The sequence below is a fragment of the Gorilla gorilla genome, chromosome 10 (genome assembly GCF_029281585.2).
Source record: "Gorilla gorilla gorilla isolate KB3781 chromosome 10, NHGRI_mGorGor1-v2.1_pri, whole genome shotgun sequence".
Classification (NCBI taxonomy): domain Eukaryota; kingdom Metazoa; phylum Chordata; class Mammalia; order Primates; family Hominidae; genus Gorilla; species Gorilla gorilla.
This window is the reverse complement of record NC_073234.2, coordinates 139,085,197-139,105,827: the sequence shown is the minus strand read 5'-3', so window position 1 is coordinate 139,105,827 and position 20,631 is coordinate 139,085,197. Positions and strand designations below refer to the sequence as shown.

The window sequence follows — 20,631 nt, the reverse complement described above, 5'->3', positions numbered from 1 at the left end:
ACTATCAGAGAGGTGGTGTGTCCTTTAGCTGAGACAATCATGGTGTTCAGCATTGTGGCTGACTGACGGTAAATGCCAAGTAAATGTTTGCCATTATTAGTCTTTTTTTTTTTTTCTTTTTGAGACAGGGTCTCACTCTGTCACCCAGGCTGGAATGGTGCAGTGGCACAATCATAGCTCACTGCATCCTCAAACTTCTGGGCTCAGCTGATCCTCCCACCTCAGCCTCCCAAGTAACTGGCAATACACCACCACGCCCGGCTAATTTTTGTATTTTTTATAGAGACGGGGTTTCACCATGTTGCCCAGGCTGGTCTCAAACTCCTGGGCTCAAGTGATCCTCCTGCCTTGGCCTCTAAAAGTGCTGGGATTACAGGTATGGGCCACCGTACCCAGCCCCATTATTACTCTTAATGTTCAGTTATATATTCATTGATCAGCAAATCTAACATTGTGAAAGGATTCTGAAAGTTGAGGCTTTATAAGGGCCTGACACTGGGTGTTATCTTTTTCTTACACTCCCTGAAAAACTCTGGGTCGCTACAGTTGTAACATGAGCATGAAACTTTCCCGTGTATCTCAGCTCCTCTCTGGAAGACTGCAAAATGTTTACCTCTCTTGATATCTTGGAATGAAGCCTAGGAGAACGTTACTAAGAGGAAGCTGTCAAACACTTAAATATTTGTTATTCCCCATCTGTCTTTGGGGGGAATTAATCTGCAAATTAAGTTGGCAAGGCCAAGCGGTAAAGATTAGGAGATAAATCCTCCCAAAAGAAAACATTTCTGGGCCGGGCTTGGTGGCTTATGCCTGTAATCCCTGCACTTTGGGTGGCAAAGGCACATGGATCACTTGAGGCCAGGAGTTCAAGACCAACCTGGGCAACACAGAGAAACCCATCTCTACCCAAAAATACAAAAATTTTCTGGGCGTGGTGGCACATGCCTGTACTCCCAGCTACTCGGGAGGCTGAGGCAGGAGAATCGCTTGAACCCAGGGGTCGGATGTTGCAGTGAGCCGAGATCGCGCTACTGCACTCCAGCCTGGGCAACAGTGAGACTTCATCTCAAAAAAAAGATAGAAAACACTTGAAGCTGGTGATCAGCAGCTTCCCGATAAGATCTCAGGAGTTGGGCAAGCAGGCTCATGCATACATAGTAAGAGGCAAGATGGCAGATTTTAACTGGTATATAACCTTCCTCTGGGAAGGCTCGACTGGTAAAGGAAAATGCCTCAAATGAGCATGCGCACAACTTCAGTAAACACACTGCACATGCGGCCCCTCCCAAGTGCTGGCAGGCCACTGACATGCAGACAGCCCACCCCCAGGAAAAACCAAGGGAGGGCACAAACCTCAGAACCATGCTAATGTGTAGAAACCCCCAGTGAAGGGTCGGACCGGGCACTTGAATCTCTCAAGTCGCCCGCTTGGCCCTCTTCCAAGTGTACTTTACTTCCTTTCATTCCTGCTCTAAAACTTTTTAATAAACGTTTACCCCTGCTTTAAACTTTGCCTTGGTCTCTCACTCTGCCTTATGCCGCTTGGCCAAATTCTTTCCTCTGAGGAGGCAAGAATCGAGTTGCTGCAGACCTGTACAGACTTGTCACTGCTAACGGTGATCCAGGGAATTCTCCAAGATCGTACCCAAGATCACCAAGGTGGTACCTCTACAAATATGTAAACTATTCATATCTTGAGTAGTAGACTAAAAGGCAAACCTATCAAAAATAATAACTACAGCTTTTTAAGACATAGTATAATAAGATATAAATATTGTAGAAACAAAAAGTTAAAAATCAGAGGGATGAAGTTAAAGTATAGAGTATTAGTTTTCTCTGCTTGTTTTTGCAATCAGAGTTGTCATCAGTTTAAAATAATGGGTTATAAGATGGTATTTGCAAGCCTCATGCTAAACTCATGTCAAAAAGCCTACAACAGATACACAAAAATATAAAGCAAGAAATTAAAACATACCACCAGAGAAAATCACTTTCATAAAAAGGAAGATGGAAGGAAGGCAGGAAGGAAAGATCAGAAAACAAATTAAAAAATGGCAGTAGTAAGTCCTTACTTATAAATAATAACATTGAATGTAAATGGACTAAACTCTCCAATCAAAAGACATAGAGTGGCTGAATAGATTTAAAAAAAAAGACCTAACGATTAGCTGCCTATAAGAAATTCTTCACCTATAAAGACACATAGACTAAAAATAAAGGGATGGAAAAAGATATTCTAATGGAAACCAAAAAAGAGCAAAAGTAGCTATATACTTATATCAGATAAAATAGATTTTAAGACTAGGTGTGATGGCTCATGCCTGTAATCCCAACACTTTGGGAGGCCGAGGCAAGAGGAACCCAGGAGTTGCTTGAGCCCAGGAGTTCAAGACCAGCCTGGACAATACAGCAAGATGCTATCTCCACAGAAAAAGAAAAAAAAGAGGCCAGGCGCAGTGGCTCACACCTGCAATCCGAGCACTTCGGGAGGCCAAGGTGAGTGGATCATCTGAGGTCAGGAGTTCAAGACAAGCCTAGCCAACATGGCGAAAACCCATCTCTATTAAAAATACAAATATTAGGCTGGGCTCGGTGGCTCATGCCTGTAATCCCAGCACTTTGGGAGGCCGAGGTGGGAGGACCACGAGGTCAGGAGACTGAGACCATCCTGGCTAACATGGTGAAACCTCGTCTTTACTAAAAATACAAAAAAATTAGCTGGGCATGGTGGCAGGTGCCTGTAGTCCCAGCTACTTGGGAGGCTGAGGCAGGAGAATGGCGTGAACCCGGGAGGCGGAGCTTGCAGTGAGCTGAGAACACGCCACTGCACTCCAGCCTGGGCGACAGAGCGAGACTCTGCCTCAAAAAAAAAAAAAAAAAAAAAAAAAATTAGCTGGTCGTGGTGGCAGGTGCCTGTAATTGCAGCTACTCAGGAGACTGAGGTGGGAGAATCACTTGAACCCGGGAGGTGGAGGTTGCAATGAGCTGAGATCATGCCACTGCACTCCATCCTGGGTGACAGAGTGAGACTCTGTCTCAAAAAAAAAAAAAAAAAAAGTGGTAAAGAAGGTCATTATATAATAAGAGGCTCAGCAAGAGAATATAACTATTGTAAGCATATATGCAGCCAATACTGAAGCATTCAGATATATAAAGCAAATATTATTAGGGCTAAAGAAAGAGATAGACCCCAGTACAATAACAGTTGGAGGCTTCAACCTCCCACTTTCAGCATTGGACAGATTATCCAGACAGAAAATCAACAAGGAAACGTCAGACCTAATTTGCACTATAGACCAAATGGACCTAATAGATATTTATGGAACATTTCATCTAATGGCTATAGAATACATTCTTCTAAGCACATGAATCATCGTCAAGAATAGATCATATGTTAGGTCACAAGTCTTTACAAAAAAAAAATAAGAAGAAGAACAAGCATCTCTCTCTCTTTTTTTTTTTTTCTTGAGATGGAGTCTCACTCTTGTCCCCCAGGCTGGAGTCCAATGGCACGGTCTTGGCTCACTGCAACCTCCGCCTGCCAGGTTCAAGCGACTCTCCTGCCTCAGCCTCCTGAGTAGCTAGGATTACAGGTGTGCACCACCATGCCCAGCTAATCTTTATATTTTTAGTAGAGACAGGGTTTCACCATGTTGGGGAGGCTGGTCTCGAACTCCTGACCTCAGGTGATCCACCCACCCAGTTTCCCAAAGTGCAGGGATTACAGGCATGAGCCACCATGCCCAGCCCCAGATCAAGCATCTTCTCTGATCACAATGGAATAAAATCAGAAATCAATAACAAGAGGAACTTTGGAAAGTATACAAACACAAGGAAATTAAACAGCACGCTGCTGAATGATCAGTAGGTCAATGAAGAAATTAAGAGTTGGTTGTTTTTTTTTTTTTTTTTTTGAGACAGAGTCTTGCTCTGTCACCAGGCTGGAGTGCAGTGGCACGATCTCAGCTCACTGCAACCTCCGCCTCCCGGGTTCAAGCAATTCTCCTGCCTCAGCCTCCTGAGTAGCTGGGACTGACAGGTACCCACTACCACGCCCAGATAATTTTTTGTATTTTTACTAGAGATGGGGTTTCACCACGTTGGCCAGGATGGTCTCGTTTTCTTGACCTTGTGATCCGCCCACCTCGACCTCCCGAAGTGCTGGGATTATAGGCATGAGCCACTGTGCCCGGCCATTAAGAGGGAAAATTTAAAAACTCCTTGAAACACACGAAAATGGAAAAACAACATACCAAAACCTATGGAATACAGCAAAAGCAGTACTAAGAGACCTTATAGCAGTAAGTACCTTTATCAAAAAAGTAGAAAAACTTCAAATAAACAACCTAATGATGCTTCTTAAAGAACTAGAAAAGAGCAAACCAAATCCAAACTTAATATTAGAAAAGAAATAATATGGTGGCTCACGTCTATAATCCCAGCACTTTGGGAGACCAAGGCAGGTAGATCACCTGAGGTCAGGAGTTCATAACCAGCCTGGCCAACATGGTGAAACCCCATCTCTACTAAAAATACAAAAATTAGCCAGGCATGGTGGCGCATGCCTGTAGTTCCAGCTACTTGGGAGGCTGAGGCAGGAGAATCGCTTGACCCCGGGAGGCAGAGGTTGCAGTGAGCCGAGATTGTGCCACTCCACTCCAGCCTGGGGGACGGCGCCAAGACTCCGTCACAAAAAAAAAAGAAAAGAAAAGAAAAAATAAAGAGCAAGAGCAGAAATAAATGAAACTACAATTTAAAAAATTCAGAAGATCAACAAAATGAAAAGCTGGTTTTTTGAAAAGAAGAAAATTGACAAACCTTTAGCCAGACTAAGAAAAAAAAGACCCAAATAAGTAAAATCAGAGATGAAGAAGACATTACAACTGATATCACAGAAATTCAAAGGATCATTAAAGACTACTATGAGCAACTATATGCCAATAAATTGGAAAACCAGCAGGGCACAGTGGCTCACGCCTGTAATCCTGACACTTTGGGAGGCTGAGGTAGTGGACACTTGAGGTCAGGAGTTTGGGACCAGCCTGGCCAACATGGCAAAACCTCGTCTCTACTAAAAATACAAAAATTAGCCGAGTGTGGTGGCGCATGCTTGTACTCCCAGCTACTTGGGAGGCTGAGGCGGGAGGATCACTTGAACCCGGGAGGCAGAGGTTACAGTGAGCGGAGATCGTGCCACTGTACTCCAGCCTGGGTAACAGAGTAAGACTCTGTCTCAAAAAAAAAAAAAAAAACAAAAAAAACAAAAAAACAAAAGAACTACAGACCAATATCTCCGATGAACATTGATGCAAAATCCTCAACAAAATACCAGCAAACCAACTTCAACAACACATTAAAAAGATCATTCAGGCCGGGCATGGTGGCTCACACCTGTAATCCCAGCACTTTGGGAGGCCAAGGTGGGTGGATCACTTGAGGTCAGGAGTTCGAGACCAGCATGGCCAACATGGTGAAACCCCGTCTCTACTAATAATACAAAAAAATTAGCCGGGCATGGTGGCGCACACCTATAATCTCAGATACGCAGGAGGCTGAGGCAGGAGAATCGCTTGAACCCAGGTGGCAGAGGTTGCAGTGAACCGTGATCAGGCCACTGCACTCCAGCATGAGTGACAGAGCAAGACTCCATCTCAATACAAAAAAAAACAAAAACAAAAACAGATAATTCAATCAGGTGTGGTGGCTCACGCCTGTAATCCCAGCACTTGTGGAGGCCAAAGCGGGTGGATCACCTGAGGTCAGGAGTTCAAGACCAGCCTGGCCAACATGGTGAAACCCAGTCTCTACTAAAAATCCAAAAAAATTAGCTGGGCATGGTGGCAGCCACCTGTAATCCCCGCTACTTGGGAGGCTGAGGCAGGGAAATCATTTGAACCTGGGAGGCAGAGGTTGCAATGAGCTGATATCACACCATTGCACACCAGCCTGGGTGACAAGAGCGAAACTCCATCTCGAAAAAAAAAAAAAAAATCATTCATCATGACCCAGTAGGATTCATCCCAGGGATGCAAGGATGGTTCAACAGGATGGTTCAACATAGGCAACTCAATCAATGTGATACATCGTGTCAACCGAAGGAAGAACAAAAGCCATCTGATCATTTCAATGGATGCTTAAAAAACATTTGATAAAATTCAACATCCTTTCATGATAAAAACCCTCAAAAAACTGGGCAAAGAAGGAACATACTTCAACACACACACACAAAAGCCACATATAACAGACCCACAGCTAGTATCGTACTGAACAGGAAAAAAACTGAAAACCGTTCCTCTGAAATCTGGAACACGGTAAGGATGCCCACTTTCACCACTGGTATTCAACATAGTGTTGAAAGTCCTAGCTAGAGCAATAAGTCCTGAGAAAGAGATAAAAGTTATTCAAATTAAAAAGGAAAAAGTAAAATTATCCTTGTTTGCAGATGATACGATCTTATATCCGAAAAAAACTAGACACCACCAAAAAACTATTAGAACTGATGAAATAAGTAAAGTGGCAGGATACAAAATCAACATACAAAAACCAGGAGCATTTATTTATTTAGAGACAGGGTCTCACTCTGTCACCCAGGCTGGAGTTCAGTGGCATGATCATGACTCATTGTAACCTGCGCCTCTTGGGCTCAAGCGATCCTCCCACCTTAGCCTCTGGAGTAGCTGGGACTACAGGCATGAACCACCTCACCTGGCTAATTTTTATATATTTTTTAGAGACAGGGTTTTGCCATGCTGCCCGGGCTGGTCTTGAACTCCTAGGCTTAAGTGATCCTCCTGCCTCAGCCTCCCAAAGTGTTGGGATTACAGGCGTGAGCCACTGCACGCAGACCGAGATTTGAAATTAAAGTTCTTCAGAGTTGAATAAAAAATTGTCTGGCATTTGACCAAATGCAGTTTAAAAGTACACATTTGAAGAAGAGTTGAATGAGCATGAGATAAACAATGAATGAAAGGAAATAATTCAACCAAATATGAAAATCAAATTATTTTATTGTAAAAATTTATATAAAATAACTCATAAGGGCAACAGTTAAAAACAAGTTAAACAGAACTAACCAAATATATAAGACATTTCAAATAAAAAAGTAATAATAAAAGCCTTGCTAGCTTGTTTGAAAGTATATATAATACTTTATTTCCTAGACTTAAAATTGTGATTTCCATTACACTTAATTAGTATACAAAATATTAAGTATTATTTTTAAAAGACAGGTTCTCAAACTCAAGGATTAACAAATATTTGCAAAGTGATCACCAAAGTCTTTGTATATTTGTTAACAAAAACACAAATCCAGAATATAAAATCTATCTGAAATTATCTAAGCCAACATCAAATTATTTAAATATGACTCAGCTTGTATAAAGAGAAAATTAAAATCTTCCTTACATACAAAGTTTTGTACACAATGGGTTTTATCAGTACACATTTTTTTTTTTTTTTTTTTTTTTTTGAGACAGAGTTTTGTTCTTGTCGCCCAGGCTGGAGTGCAATGCCACAATCTTGATCTTGGCTCACTGCAACCTCCACCTCCTGGGTTCAAGCAATTCTCCTGCCTCAGTCTCCTGAGTAGCTGGGATTACAGGCACCTGCCACCACGCCCAGCTAATTTTTGTATTTTTGGTAGAGACAGGGTTTCACCATGTTTTCACCATGTTGGGCAGGATGGTCTCAAATTTCTGCCTCATGGGTTCAGTAGAGTAGTAATCCCAGCTACTTGGGAGGCTGAGGCAGGAGAATGGCGTGAACCCAGGAGACAGAGCTTGCAGAGAGCCGAGCTTGCACCACTGCACCCCAGCCTGGGCAACAGAGCGAGACTCTGTCTCACAAAACAAAACAAAACAGAAACCCAGCCTGATCACTCCTGACCTCGTGATCCGCCCACCTTGGCCTCCCAAAGTGCTGGGATTACAGGCGTGAGCCACCGTGCCCGATCTTTTTTTTTTTTTTTTTTTTTTTTTGATACAGAGTCTCGCTCTGTCACCCAGGCTGGAGTACAGAGGCGCCATCTTGGCTCACTCCAACCTCTGCCTCCCGAATTCAAGCAATTCTCTTGCCTCAGCCTCCCGAGTAGCTGGAACTACAGGCACCTGCTACTTCACATGGCTAATTTTTGTATTTTTAGTAGAGACAGGGTTTCACCATACTGGCCAGGCTGATCTTGAACTCCTGACCTTGTGATCTGCCTGCCTCGGCCTCCCAAAGTGCTGGGATTGCAGGGGTGAGCCACCACGCCCGGCCTCGTCAGTAAACATTTTTAAAAAACAAACCAAACCAGCCACCATTCCTTAAACTCTTTGTACAACTATGTGCTAGAAGCTAAAAGGACTTTTAATAATTTCAAGATTACATAGAGAAATACATTTTTTGTTGTTGAAATTACAAATACTTTTGCTTTTGAACTTATAAACACTTTTGGGATTCAGTCCAAAGCTTCTAGAGAACAGTTTTGATAAATACATTTAAATTTTTAGTAGAGATGGGGTCTCACTTTGCTGCCCATGCTGCTCTCGAACTCCTGGGCTCAAGCAATCCTCTGTCCTCAGCCTCCCAAAGTGATGGGATTACAGGTGCAGTTTCAGTATTAATGTGGATTTTTTTTTTCCTCATTAAAAAAGGAAAGAATTCTATCTGAAAACCATACTTAACATAGAGTCCATTTTCCCCAGTAAGTTCTCCCTCAAAACCAGTCATAAGCTTTCACATAGAAGCTCTTCCCACAACTATTTTGAAGAAAATTTGCTTCTGCACATGTTCTCCTTACTCATTTAAAATGAGATTTTGTAGTTATTTGGTGACAAACTATTATTTAGATGACTTTGTCCAAATATGTACTGATATCAGACAAAAAGTAAATATCTGCAAATTTCTGAGGCTGTCTCAATTTAGACAATAAGAATTTTATTCACATGACTACTGAAGTTACCTGTTGATTCAAATAAGATGTTCTATGTTGATTAATGCCATTACTCCACAAATAGTCCCTTTTTCCAAAGCTACGTTCAAATTTCTCATGGCATGCATTTCACAATGAGGACCTGGATTCAGGGAGTAGGTTAGAAAGCCTATGATGAGTCATGACAAGCTGACTTTGACTAATAGTCATCCCATTAAAAAAATGAAAGCCACAAACATGGACAGAAACCAGTCATAGAATATTTTAGGATATATTGCATAGAATGATTCCCTCAAACAAATCAGTCCTCCAGAAGCACAGAATGAAAAGGATGTTTGGGAAATATTTTCTGTAAGGTCACCATATTAAAAATTATCCTATACCTATCTTTATTTTTTTCAGTCTTCCCAACAAAGAATCTGCTATATAATTTCTATTAACAGCTCTAAAAGATGGGGAAAGTATTTTATCCTCAGGCAGACACTTTCAGTTTCTTTTTCTTGGCTTTCAGCACTGGAGGCAGAGAAATTTTAAAGGCTGTCCTGAAATTACAGAGAGGAAAACATTTTTTAATGTTCTAGAGCTGTGAAGTATTAGCCACCCACACAATCTCAAAGATACTTACTCGCACGTAGTACAAATGGGGCTGAAATTGCAGAATACTGTAAATTAAAAAAAAAAAGAAACAATAGGGTGGCTGAAAAACAACACAGCTGAGAAACTGTTTTCCTGCCCCCCAACACAGAAAAAAAAGAAAAACTAGGTACATTAACTTACTTGACAAACACACAGAACAGACATAACCAATTTCAATGAGATTTCGATGACAGAAGCAAGCAGCCCTGTAGTCAACATGAACTGGGGGTGGGAGGATTAACTGAGATCTCTGATCTTGATCGGGAAGAAACACCCACTGTAAAACAAACAAACAAAAGAAACTTTTATTTAAAACATGGGAAAAAAATAACATGAAGCCCACCCTTCTAGGCCTTGGAACTCCAAGGCCTCCATTTATTCCCTTCTCCTGAGTACTAGCACCAGCCATCTTGCTTCCATTCCTTTCCCAGGACACAGAGGTCATCCTTCCCTCCAGGCATCAGGGTCGCCGCTGCTGTCTCCTTACCAGCAAATACTGCAGAAGAGAGGGCATCTGAGGCACCTTCAGGTACAGTCCTCCCGTGATGTCACAAGCCTGCAAGACACAGACGGCTTGCTGCCAAACTCACACTTACCTAGGGTTTCCAGAGGAATGAGATTCTCATGAGCAATGCCTCAGGTCTACAAAATCAGAGGAGGATATGACACCGCAAATTATTATTATTTTATTTTTATTTTTATATTTTGACAGAGTCTTGCTCTGTCGCCCAGGCTGGAGTGCAGTGGCACAATCTCGGCTCACTCCAACCTCTGCCTCCTGGGTTCAAGTGATTCTCCTGCCTTAGCCTCCCCAGTAACTGGGATTACAGGCATGCGCCACCATCCCTGGCTAATTTTTGTATTTTTAGTAGAGACGGGGTTTCCCCAGTCACATGGTAATTCTATGCTTAACTTTTCGAGGAAGTTCTCAACTGTTTCCTGAAGTGGCTATACCATTTTACATTTCCAGCAGCAATGTAGGAGGGATCCAATTTCTCTATATCCTCACCAATATTTATTATTAGCTGACTTTTTGATTACATGTGTCCTAGTGGAGTGAAGTAATAGCTCATTGTGGTTTTGATTTGCACTTCCCTGGTCGGTAATGATATTAAGCATCTTTTCATGTGCTTCTTGGCCATTTGCAGATCTTTAGAGAAACAGCTGTTCAATCCTTGGCCCACTTTGAAATGAGTTATTTGTCTTATTTTTGAATTTTAAGAGTTCTTTATAATAATCAGAATACTAGTCCCTTTATCAGATACATCATTTGCAAATATCTCTCCCAGTTGTCTTTTTACTTTCTTGATAGTGCCCTTGGAAGCACAAAAATTTTTAATTTTTATGAGATTTGTTTTCATTGTATTTTGTTAATTTTATTATGTAAAAAGAAACTGTGAGATGGCTTTATTCTGTTCTCTTTAAGAAATAACACTTTTTTGTCCAGGTGCAGTGGCTCATGCCTGTAATCCCAGGCATGGGATTACAGATCCCAGGTCCCAGATACTTTGGGAGGCCAAGGCTTCAGGACTGTTTGAGCCCAGGAATTCAAGACCAGCCTGAGCAACATAGTGAAATCCTGTCTCTACAACAAATTTGAAAAATTAGGCCGGGCGCAGTGGCTCACGCCTGTAATCGCGGATCACTTGAGGTCAGGAGTTCGATACCAGCCTAACCAACAGAGTATAAAACCCTGTCTCTACTAAAAATACAAAAATTAGCTGGGCGTAGTGGCGGGCACCTGTAATCCCAGCCGCTTGGGAGGCTGAGGCAGGAGAATCACTTGAACCCAGGAGTTGGGGTTTCAGTGCGCCGAGATCGTACCATTGCACTCCAGCCTGGGCAACAAGAGTGAAACTGTCTCAAAAAATTAAAAAATTAGCCAGGCATTGTAGTGCATGCCAGTGGTCCCAGATACTTGGGAGACTGAGTGGGAAGATCATTTGAGCTGGGGAGGATAAGGCTGCAGTGAGCCATGATCATGCCACTGCATTCCAGCCTGGGCAAGAGCAAGACTCTGTCTAAAAATAAAATAAAATAAAAATAAAACTCTTTTGAATTTGGTCCTCTTTTTCTAAACTTTTGCTATCTTCAGAGTTTTCCAAAGACACAAAACACTCAAGCTCTCCTGGTTGCTGACACTAAGGTTTCCTGTCCATGTTAATGGTTTTTCCCAACAATCATTCATCTATTCATTTCATAAACACAGCTTTCTCGCTTTAACACAGCAGTGCTTCCATTTACACTGAAAACCCTAGCTCTGATCCTAGGACCTTGAGGCTCCTCTGATAGTACAGTCCTGGTTCAGTTGGTCCGTTAGATTCATTTACACATTTAACAACTGTTTTAGAGCACTGTGCAGGGTTACAGCAGTAAACATCACAGTGTCCATCCTCATGAAGTTAAGGTTCTAGTGGAGAAGGCAGAGAGTAAATCAGGTAAGTAAATGCAAAAATAATGTTATAGGTTATGATCATTTCTATGAAGAAAAATAAAGTAGGCTAAGGGGAGAGGGAGTAACACTAACAATGGTGGTCAGGGAAGGCTTCTCTGAAGAGGTGGCACAGAAGTAGAGACCTGAAGGCAGGCAGGGAGTAGGCCACGCAAACACCTGCGGGAAGAGCTTGCGAGCAGAGAGAACAGAAAGTGCAGCGCCCCTCTGGCCGAAGCAGGCCTGTTTCAGGCAATAGCAAGGGGGCGGTGGGGCCGGACTGAAGAGGGAGAGTGTGGAAGATGCGGGGCAAAAGTTTCCCAGGAGCCTCAGCAAGCAGCATTTGGAAGGCCCTGGCAGGCCCTGACTCTGGGTTTTAGTCAACGTATGATGCTAGGCTATGGGAGGGTTTTAAGCAAGTGAGCAATAGGTTCTAATTTATATTACGTTGGTGCAAAAGTAATTGCAGTGTTTACTGTTAAAAAAAAAAAAAAAAGGCAAAAATCGCAATTACTTTTGCACCAATCTTGTATTTTGAAAGCTTCATTCTGACAGCTGTTCTGAGAACCAACTTTCACATTTTTTTTTTCTTAAAGAGGGAGACAGGGTTTCCCTGGAGTGCAGTGGCATGATCGTAGCTGACTGCAGCTTCGAACTCCTGGACTCCTGGCTCAAGCAATCCTCCTGCCTCCATCTCCCGAACAGCTGAGACTACAGGCGTGCACCACCATGATAGGCTAATTTTTTTGTATTGTTTATAGAGATGGTGTCTCGCCATGTTGCCCAGGCTGGTCTCAAACTTCCGAGCTCAAGCCATCCACCCGCCTGAGCCTCCCAAGTGCTGAGATTATAGGCATGAGCCACCGAGCTCAGCCAGGATATATTTTAAAGGCAGAATCAACAGGATTTGCTCATGGTTATGAAAGGAGGGAAGAGAAGAGACAAGGAAGAGTCAGGTTTTTGCTTGAGTTGCTGAGTGAACTGCACTGCCACTTAGGGAGATGGGGCTACCAGTGGAGCAGGAAGAGGCTGAGAGGACAAACCAAGAGCTCTCTGCTTTTGACACATGACGCTGAAGATGCCTGCCAGACGTCCAAGAGGAGGTACTACGTACACGGCTGATTCTGCAAGTCTGGAACTCAGGAGAGTCTGGGACTGGACTAGAGAAATGAATGTGAGGGCCGAGGAAGTAGAGCTGGTATGTGAATTCATGGCAGAGACAAGATCGTCTTGGAGTTAATAGACAATGTGTAGACTGAAATGTGTTGCTAAAAAATGAATTCAAACTTTTTGAATTTTTACTACTGAAATATGTACAAGAGTCTGTATACATAATGTGTAAGTATGGTTTAAATAATAAAATGAATATCATATACCTACGATCAAGCTGAAGAAACAGTACAATCTCAGAGCCTTTGAAGCCTGTAAATTTTCCCATTGGACCTCGACTCGCTCTCCACATCCTTCATCCCCAGCAGTAACCTAAATTCAGGGTTTGTCACGGTTTTGTGCTTGTAACTGATCCTTTAGGAAACAACATTTGTGGCCAAAAAACATCTAACAAAAACTCAGTAATTTCTTCAGACTTACTTTAGGGTTTTGTTTCCCTTTTGGGTTAAAGTAAAATTCAGTTTTTGTCTTTTAGTGCTGCCCAACGGAAATATAACGCAAGCAATATGTAATTTAAAATTTTCCAGTAGCTCCATACGTAAGGGGGAAAGACATAGATAAAATTAGGCTCAATAACATATTTTATTTAACCCAATATACCCAAAGCTCTTTCATTTTAAATTGTAATCAATATAAAAATCACTAATTGTCATAACTGCCGACACAAAGCATGGTTTTAAAACATACCTGTTGGAGGAGCCCTGAGTCGGAGTCTAAAACACAGGCATCAATCAAAATATTCTAAAAGAAACATTTTGAAAATATTACAGGAATAATAACAATAATGATTACCCTATACTGAGAACCTACTACATGCCATACTCTATGCTTAAAATAGCTCACTCAATATGCAACGTGACTCTGCACGGCAGATATTTGCATTTGGCAGCTGAAGCACTCAGGACATGGCTGGGCTGTGGTCACAGAGCCAGCGGGTGAGAAAACTGTCACCCCACTCGGCATGTCTCCAAAGTCCAGGCTCTTTTCACTACATCATGCTGCCACTCCACAACAGAGAACATCATGCATGGCTATAGCAGCATTTTACGTTAAAACTGAAATTTTAAGGTTTTCTTTCTTCATAAACACACCAAAGAAGAAAATGTATTATACTTCATCTGAACATTTCAGCTCTTTGCAAAGTAAAAATACTGAATTTTTACAGCTTCGCCACAACAACAAGATAAAGAAATTGATGTAAGGTTTATACAGCAAACTGTCAAACCAGGGATTCTTGGCATGGGGTCCAAGGATGGGCTAAAGGTTACCTGAATACCATGAAACTCTATGCAAAACTGTGGTTGAGTGCATATTGTTTTGGGAATGCATCAGATTCTCAAGTGGTCCAGGACTCAAAATAGAGAAAAGACTAGAACATAATACAGATTCTGGATTCCTTGCCCATTCATAAGGCTACGTAGTCAGAATACCTCAGAGTAGAGCATTCAAAAAATGAAATTGACTCCTTCGTTATGAAACAAATACTTTAAATGGCAGGCTCTCAGTTCACCTGTTTCTGTGCTGCAAAGATGACATTCATGAAGTTCATATACTGCAACGCACTGTCTTCTGCAGCCTTAATCACCTAAAAATCACAGTCATGTTAATTCCACCCAGGCACATCCCAGTCCTCTCACACCAATGTCACACAATATATTGCAAACCACAACCAACATTATTCCAGTTTGTCTTCCCATTTATCATTGTTAAATGATACCTAAAGTATAAAGATGACAGTAACATTTCCCCCCAAATCCCGCTCCACGTAACGGTTTGATGAACTCATTCTGGAGAGCACCTACATGGGCAGGTATATACATGCACACCCAAAACACAAACACACACATACACAAAATAAACACACACGCACATATACCCAATACACACACGCCCCCAAAATACACACACCTACCCACCCAAAATATACACATGTACCCCCAAAATACACACTCCCAAAATACACACACCTACCCACCCAAAATACACACATGCACCCCCAAAATACACACACACCCAAAAATACACACACTCCAAAATACACACCCAAAATACACCCATACCCCAAATACACACACCCCAAATACACATACACCCAAAACACACACATATACAAAATACACACACATGGACATACACCCAAAATACACAGGTATGTACACCCAAAATACACACACACACAACCAAAATACACGTACCCCAAAAGTACACACACCACTAAATACACACACCCAACACACACACACAACCAAAATACACACCCCCAAAAAATACACATCCAAAACATACCCCCCAAAATATACACACCCCAAATACACACATAAAACAAACACAAACCCAAAATACACCCAAAACACACAAACACACCCCAAATACATACACACACCCAAAACATACACACATCCAAAATATACACACATACACACATCCAGAATACACACACATCCAAAATACACACACTCACACGTATCAAGATGATTACTTAGCATTCTGCAACCTGCTTTTTCAGTCCACAATATATGTGGGAAAAAATATTCTAATGTCAATGAATTATAATATATACTATGCTCCTTGCAGACTTCACAAATTTCCACTATTTAAGCAGTTTCCAGTTCTCAGTTTTAAACAATGCCCTGATGACACCCTCATATACCATCTGCACAGCTCTCTAATTACCTCCAGAAAATAAGCAGTGATTACTAAAGTATATGCACATTTAATTTTGACACAGATTACCAAAATGCACCCCAGAAAAAATTTTTACCAATTTATCCTCCTATCAGCAACCCATGAGAATAAGCAATCCCCAACATCACCATCAACCCTGGGAACTGCCAGCTTTTTCATTTGTGCTAAGCAACAAACAATGAATATCTCATTACTTGGCACTTCTTTTTTTTTTTTTTGAGACAGAGTCTCGCTCTGTTGCCCAGGCTGGAGTGCAGTGGCACAATCTCGGCTCACTGCAACCTCCGCCTCCTGGGTTCACGCCATTCTCCTGCCTCAGCCTCCCGAGTAGCTGGGACTACAGGCGCCCACCACATTTTTTGTATTTGTACTAGAGACGGGGTTTCACCATGTTAGCCAGGTTGGTTTCGATCTCCTGACCTCGTGATCTGCCCGCCTTGGCCTCCCAAAGTGTTGGGATTACAGGAGTGAGCCACCGTGCTCGGCCTTGAATTTCTTTTTTAAATCTCCCCACCCTGCCAGGAAAAAAAAAAAACCTCCCTGATATTCTGACTGAGATTGTAAATTGAATTTACAGTGTGATTTTGGGAAAACTGACGTCCAAGAACAAAATGTGGCTCTCCACTTATTCTTCTATCGCTCTCAGAATTTTAGTTTTCCTTATCATCAGTTTTACACATTGCTTGTTAAATGAATCCTGGATAGTTAACATTTTTTGCTCCTACTATAAATGGGTTTTATTTCCCATTATGTTTTCTTTTTTTTTTCTTTTTGAGACGGAGTCTCACTCTGTCACCCAGGCTAGAATGCAGTGGTGCGATCTCGGCTCACTGCAACCTCCAGCTCACTACAACCTCCGCCTCCCAGGTTCAAGCGATTCTCCTGCCTCGGGCTCCCGAGTAGCTGGGACTATAGGCATGCACCACCACGCCCAGCTAATTTTTGTATTTTGAGTAGAGACGGGGTTTCACCATGTTGGCCAGGCTGGTCCCGAACTCCTGACCTCAAGTGATCTGCCCACCTCGACCTCCCAAAGTGCTGGGATAACAGGTGTGAGCCACCACACCCGGTCTCCTGTTATGTTTTCTAATTATAGTTGTCATATAAAAAAGTAATGATTTTTTTATCTTACCAATATCCTTGATTTCATTTCCTGATTATCTACAAAGAGAAAAAAGCAGAAAAAAATTTAACTAAATCTTACTAATCATATATGGTTTCCTAACCAATTTTTAAACAGTCTAGTAAAGGCATACTAGTAAAATAAGTAGGATTACAGTTCTCATAGGAAAACATAGGCTCTTACCTTTAATTTCCTTGTTCATTCTATGAATGTCTTAATTTCTTAACATTAAGGAATACAAAAATATTATTTTGCTTCATAAATATTTATAGTAAAAAGAAAAATAACCTCCAATTTTAAATAAACCCAGCATCTACCTAGCTAAGAAGGGAAATGCTCCACTCACCAAGATAAATACACAAGAGTGATTGGGGGTTTTCAGTTCCTAACTCTGCAGTCAACTGGACTTTGTAATCTCACCAAAATATAATCTCTGTCCCAGAAAATTAAAATTCCCAACACTTGACTGTCCTACTCTTACCTACCATGTCCTAAATTTGAATCCTGGGACAAGTATTGATTTACAAATATGTTCAGGCAACCCACATCAAACTCGAGGACAAAATAATCACTCAATACTGCCCCTCCTCCAAAAAATTAATGCCATAAGACTGAGAAAACGTCACACAGATAAAATGAAAAGGTATTGCCCTATGCTACATGCAAAACAACCCGTTCACCTATGGAGAAGTAGCCACTCATTTATTAAGCTTCAGGGCTCCTAAATGGCTTTTAAAAATCAAACACTGTTCCCAAGTCAAGAAGAAAATGAAAATGTTTAAAAAGTCTGAATTTATCAAAATAAGAAACAAGAAAGCACCCTGAAGCAGTGTTTCCTGAAGGCAGAAAGACATAATGGAGAAGCTAGAGTTTTCTCACTCTTCCCCACTTCCAGTTTTTACAGCTTATCTTTTTTTCTTTTTTTTTTTTTTTTTGAGATGGAGTCTCACTTTGTCGCCCAGGCTGGAGTGCAGTGGTGCGATTTCAGCTCACTGCAAGCTCTGCCTCCCAGGTTCACGCTATTCTCCTGCCTCAGCCTCCCTAGTAGCTGGGACTACAGGCGCCCGCCACCACGCCCAGCTAATTTTTTTGTATTTTTAGTAGAGACGGGGTTTCACTGTGTCAGCCAGGATGGTCTCGATTTCCTGACCTCGTGATCCGCCTGCCTCGGCCTCCCAAAGTGCTGGGATTACAGGCATGAGCCACCGCGCCCGGCCTTTACAGCTTGTCTTAATAAACATTTCAAAGCCAGCCACACACAGTGGCCTGTAATCCCAGCACTTTGAGAGGCCGAGGTGGGTGGATCACTTGAAGTCAGGAGTTAGAGACCAGCCTGGCTAACTTGGTGAAACTACATCTCTACTAAAAATACAAAAAAAATTAGCCGGGAGTGATGGCGGGTGCCTGTACCAGCTACTTGGGAGGCTGAAGCAAGAGAACTGCTTGAATCTGGGAGGCGAAGGTTGCAGTGAGCCGAGATTGTGCCACTGCACTCCAACTTGGGTGACAGAGTGAGACTGTCTCAAAAAAAGAAAAAAAAATTCAAAGCCAATGTAAACTATTTTTTAAAAAATTACCCTCCACTTCAGAGTACTCACACGTCCCAGTAATGGGCACCCAAGGTCCTAAGAAATGTCACAAGTTAAGATATGTTTATTACAGAAGACACCTTCTAAATGATTCAGACACCAAGGATACAGCAAAGGGCTTTGGCCAGGGATCCTGCCAGCAAAGTTTCTGTATGTTGACCCTTTATGTCACCTGCAAATAACAGAAAACATTAAAAGGGAATTTTTAAGTACTTTCTTGAACTAAAATCATTGGGTGCTTTCTTGAACTAAGTATGCCTTCACACCAAAGCATTCTTCATAAATGAAATCAAACAAGACATTTTCAAACTAGGTTTAAAAACATAGCAATGTGTTCTTGGTAATGGTTAACTAAGCAACTTTTTAACCTTTTCTCAATGTAAAACATCCTGGTGTTTGTTCAGGGGCTAGCCAGAGGGCAGGGGGAACAGGGAGTTAGAGTCTAACGGGTACAGAATTTGTTTGTAAAGATGAAAAAGTTCTGGCGATGGATGGCGGTGATGATTGCAAAAGAAGGCGAATATACTCAACATTACTGAACTGTACACTTAAATATTGTCAAAATGGTAAATTTTATGGTAAGTAAATTTTACATTAAAAATTCTAAAAATCGGTAAAATTGCAAATTTTGTTATTTGTACTTTACCATACATACACACACAAAAAGATCCCGTTTTTACTTGGAAAGGTTCCAGTTTATTCATGATCTATGTGGTACAAAATGTCACGCATAAGTCTAGCAGCCTGGACAGGGTACAAGGTTCTGAGGCCCCCTTGCCCTCCCTCTCCCACCATCCCCTCCTTCCCATCACTCTCCGTGCTCAGCCAGTGCGGGGAAGACTGGAGAAGCTCTTTCCTCGAGCCATGAGAAGCAGGGAGGAGTTTGCCACTTGTTTGGTGCCTTGGGTGAAAAAAGTCACTCAAGATATCAAAACCCTAAAACTGCAGTTCAAGAGGGCAAGGAGCCAGCTTAGAGCTGGTCCAGGAGAACTGACACCTCATGGGTGAGGTCAGACCAGAAAAGGTCTTGAACACTATACTGTGAAGCTGAGTTGAGACAATCCTGGAGGCCAGTGACTCTCAAGGTAAGATTCTGGAACCAGCTATAGGGGCACCACCTGGCACTGTAATAGAAATAGAAATTCTCAGGACCTCCCTAGATCCAGTGAATCAGAAACTGAGTGGGGCCTGACACTGTTTCAACAAGCCTTCCAGCTGATTTTTTAACAGGTTTATAATTTACAAACCATAAATTCTGGTCTAAAAGTACTTTTGGGTATGCAATTCAATTATTTTTAGTAAATTTACAATTATGCAATCATCATCACAATCCAATTTTAGAACAGTCTCCATTACCCTAAAAGATCACTCGGGCCCATTTGCAATCACTCCCCAGTCTCTGCCCAGCTCTGGGCAACCACTAACCAACTTTCTGTCTCTACAGAATTGTCTTTTCCCCCAGGTGATTCTGATTCAGGCTAAGGTTTGGAAACCATCACCTGCAGGCAGCAGGGAGCCAGGAAAGGCCTATAAGCCCAGGAATGGCAGCTTTGATTTTTAAGATGATAACTCTGGAGGCTGAGTGCAAAGGCTTGACTGGGGAGACAGGAGTCAGAAAACCAGTTAGAAGCTATAACGATCTAGAGCAGTGGCTCTAAACGTGGAGTGAATGTGCCCTACAGGGGGCATCTGGCTATGTCTACAGACATATCTGGTTGTCACAACTGGGGGATATTATGGTATCTAATGGCCCAAGGCCAGAAATGCTGCTAAACATCCTACAACGCATAGGACAGCTGCCACAACAAAGAATTATCCAGACCAAAATGTCAATAATGCTGAGGCTGATCAAGATGACAATAAGGGATGGGGCCTGGGTGTGGTGGCTCACACCTGTAATTCCAGCCCTTTGGAAGGCCGAGTTGGGTGGATCAACTGAGGTCAGGAGTTGGAGACAAGCCTGGCCAACATGGTGAAACCCCATCTCTACTAAAAATATTAAAAATTAGTCAGGCATGGTGGTACGTGCCTATAATCCCAGCTACTTGGGAGGCTGAGGCAGGAGAATCTCTTGAACCCGGGAGGC

The 20,631-nt window shown here is 42.1% G+C and overlaps 1 protein-coding gene across 7 annotated transcripts in view; it reads right to left on the bottom strand.

Annotated features, from left to right (window-relative positions):
- Window positions 1-7,125: 7,125 nt before the first annotated feature.
- The window catches only part of GTF2H3 (general transcription factor IIH subunit 3), a 28,813-nt gene continuing 15,307 nt past the window's right edge, over window positions 7,126-20,631 (bottom strand). For 2 of the 7 annotated variants that reach the window (XR_010129448.1, XR_010129449.1), the window contains 10 exons: window positions 18,655-18,717; window positions 17,140-17,169; window positions 16,966-16,994; window positions 14,659-14,733; window positions 13,836-13,889; window positions 10,035-10,103; window positions 9,689-9,824; window positions 9,537-9,573; window positions 8,118-9,453; window positions 7,126-7,740 (listed from right to left, as the gene is read on the bottom strand). Coding sequence is in view for 4 of the 7 variants with exons in the window: in XM_019038463.3 (XP_018894008.1) it covers window positions 9,384-9,453; window positions 9,537-9,573; window positions 9,689-9,824; window positions 10,035-10,103; window positions 13,359-13,460; window positions 13,836-13,889; window positions 14,659-14,733; window positions 16,966-16,994; window positions 17,140-17,169; window positions 18,655-18,717 (665 nt within the window). In the remaining 3 variants the exon portion in view is untranslated. Of the gene's footprint in view, window positions 9,454-9,536; window positions 9,574-9,688; window positions 9,825-10,034; window positions 10,104-13,358; window positions 13,461-13,835; window positions 13,890-14,658; window positions 14,734-16,965; window positions 16,995-17,139; window positions 17,170-18,654; window positions 18,718-20,631 lie in introns of all 7 variants that reach the window. The other 5 variants (XM_019038463.3, XM_019038464.3, XM_004054104.5 and 2 more) reach the window with 3 other exon arrangements.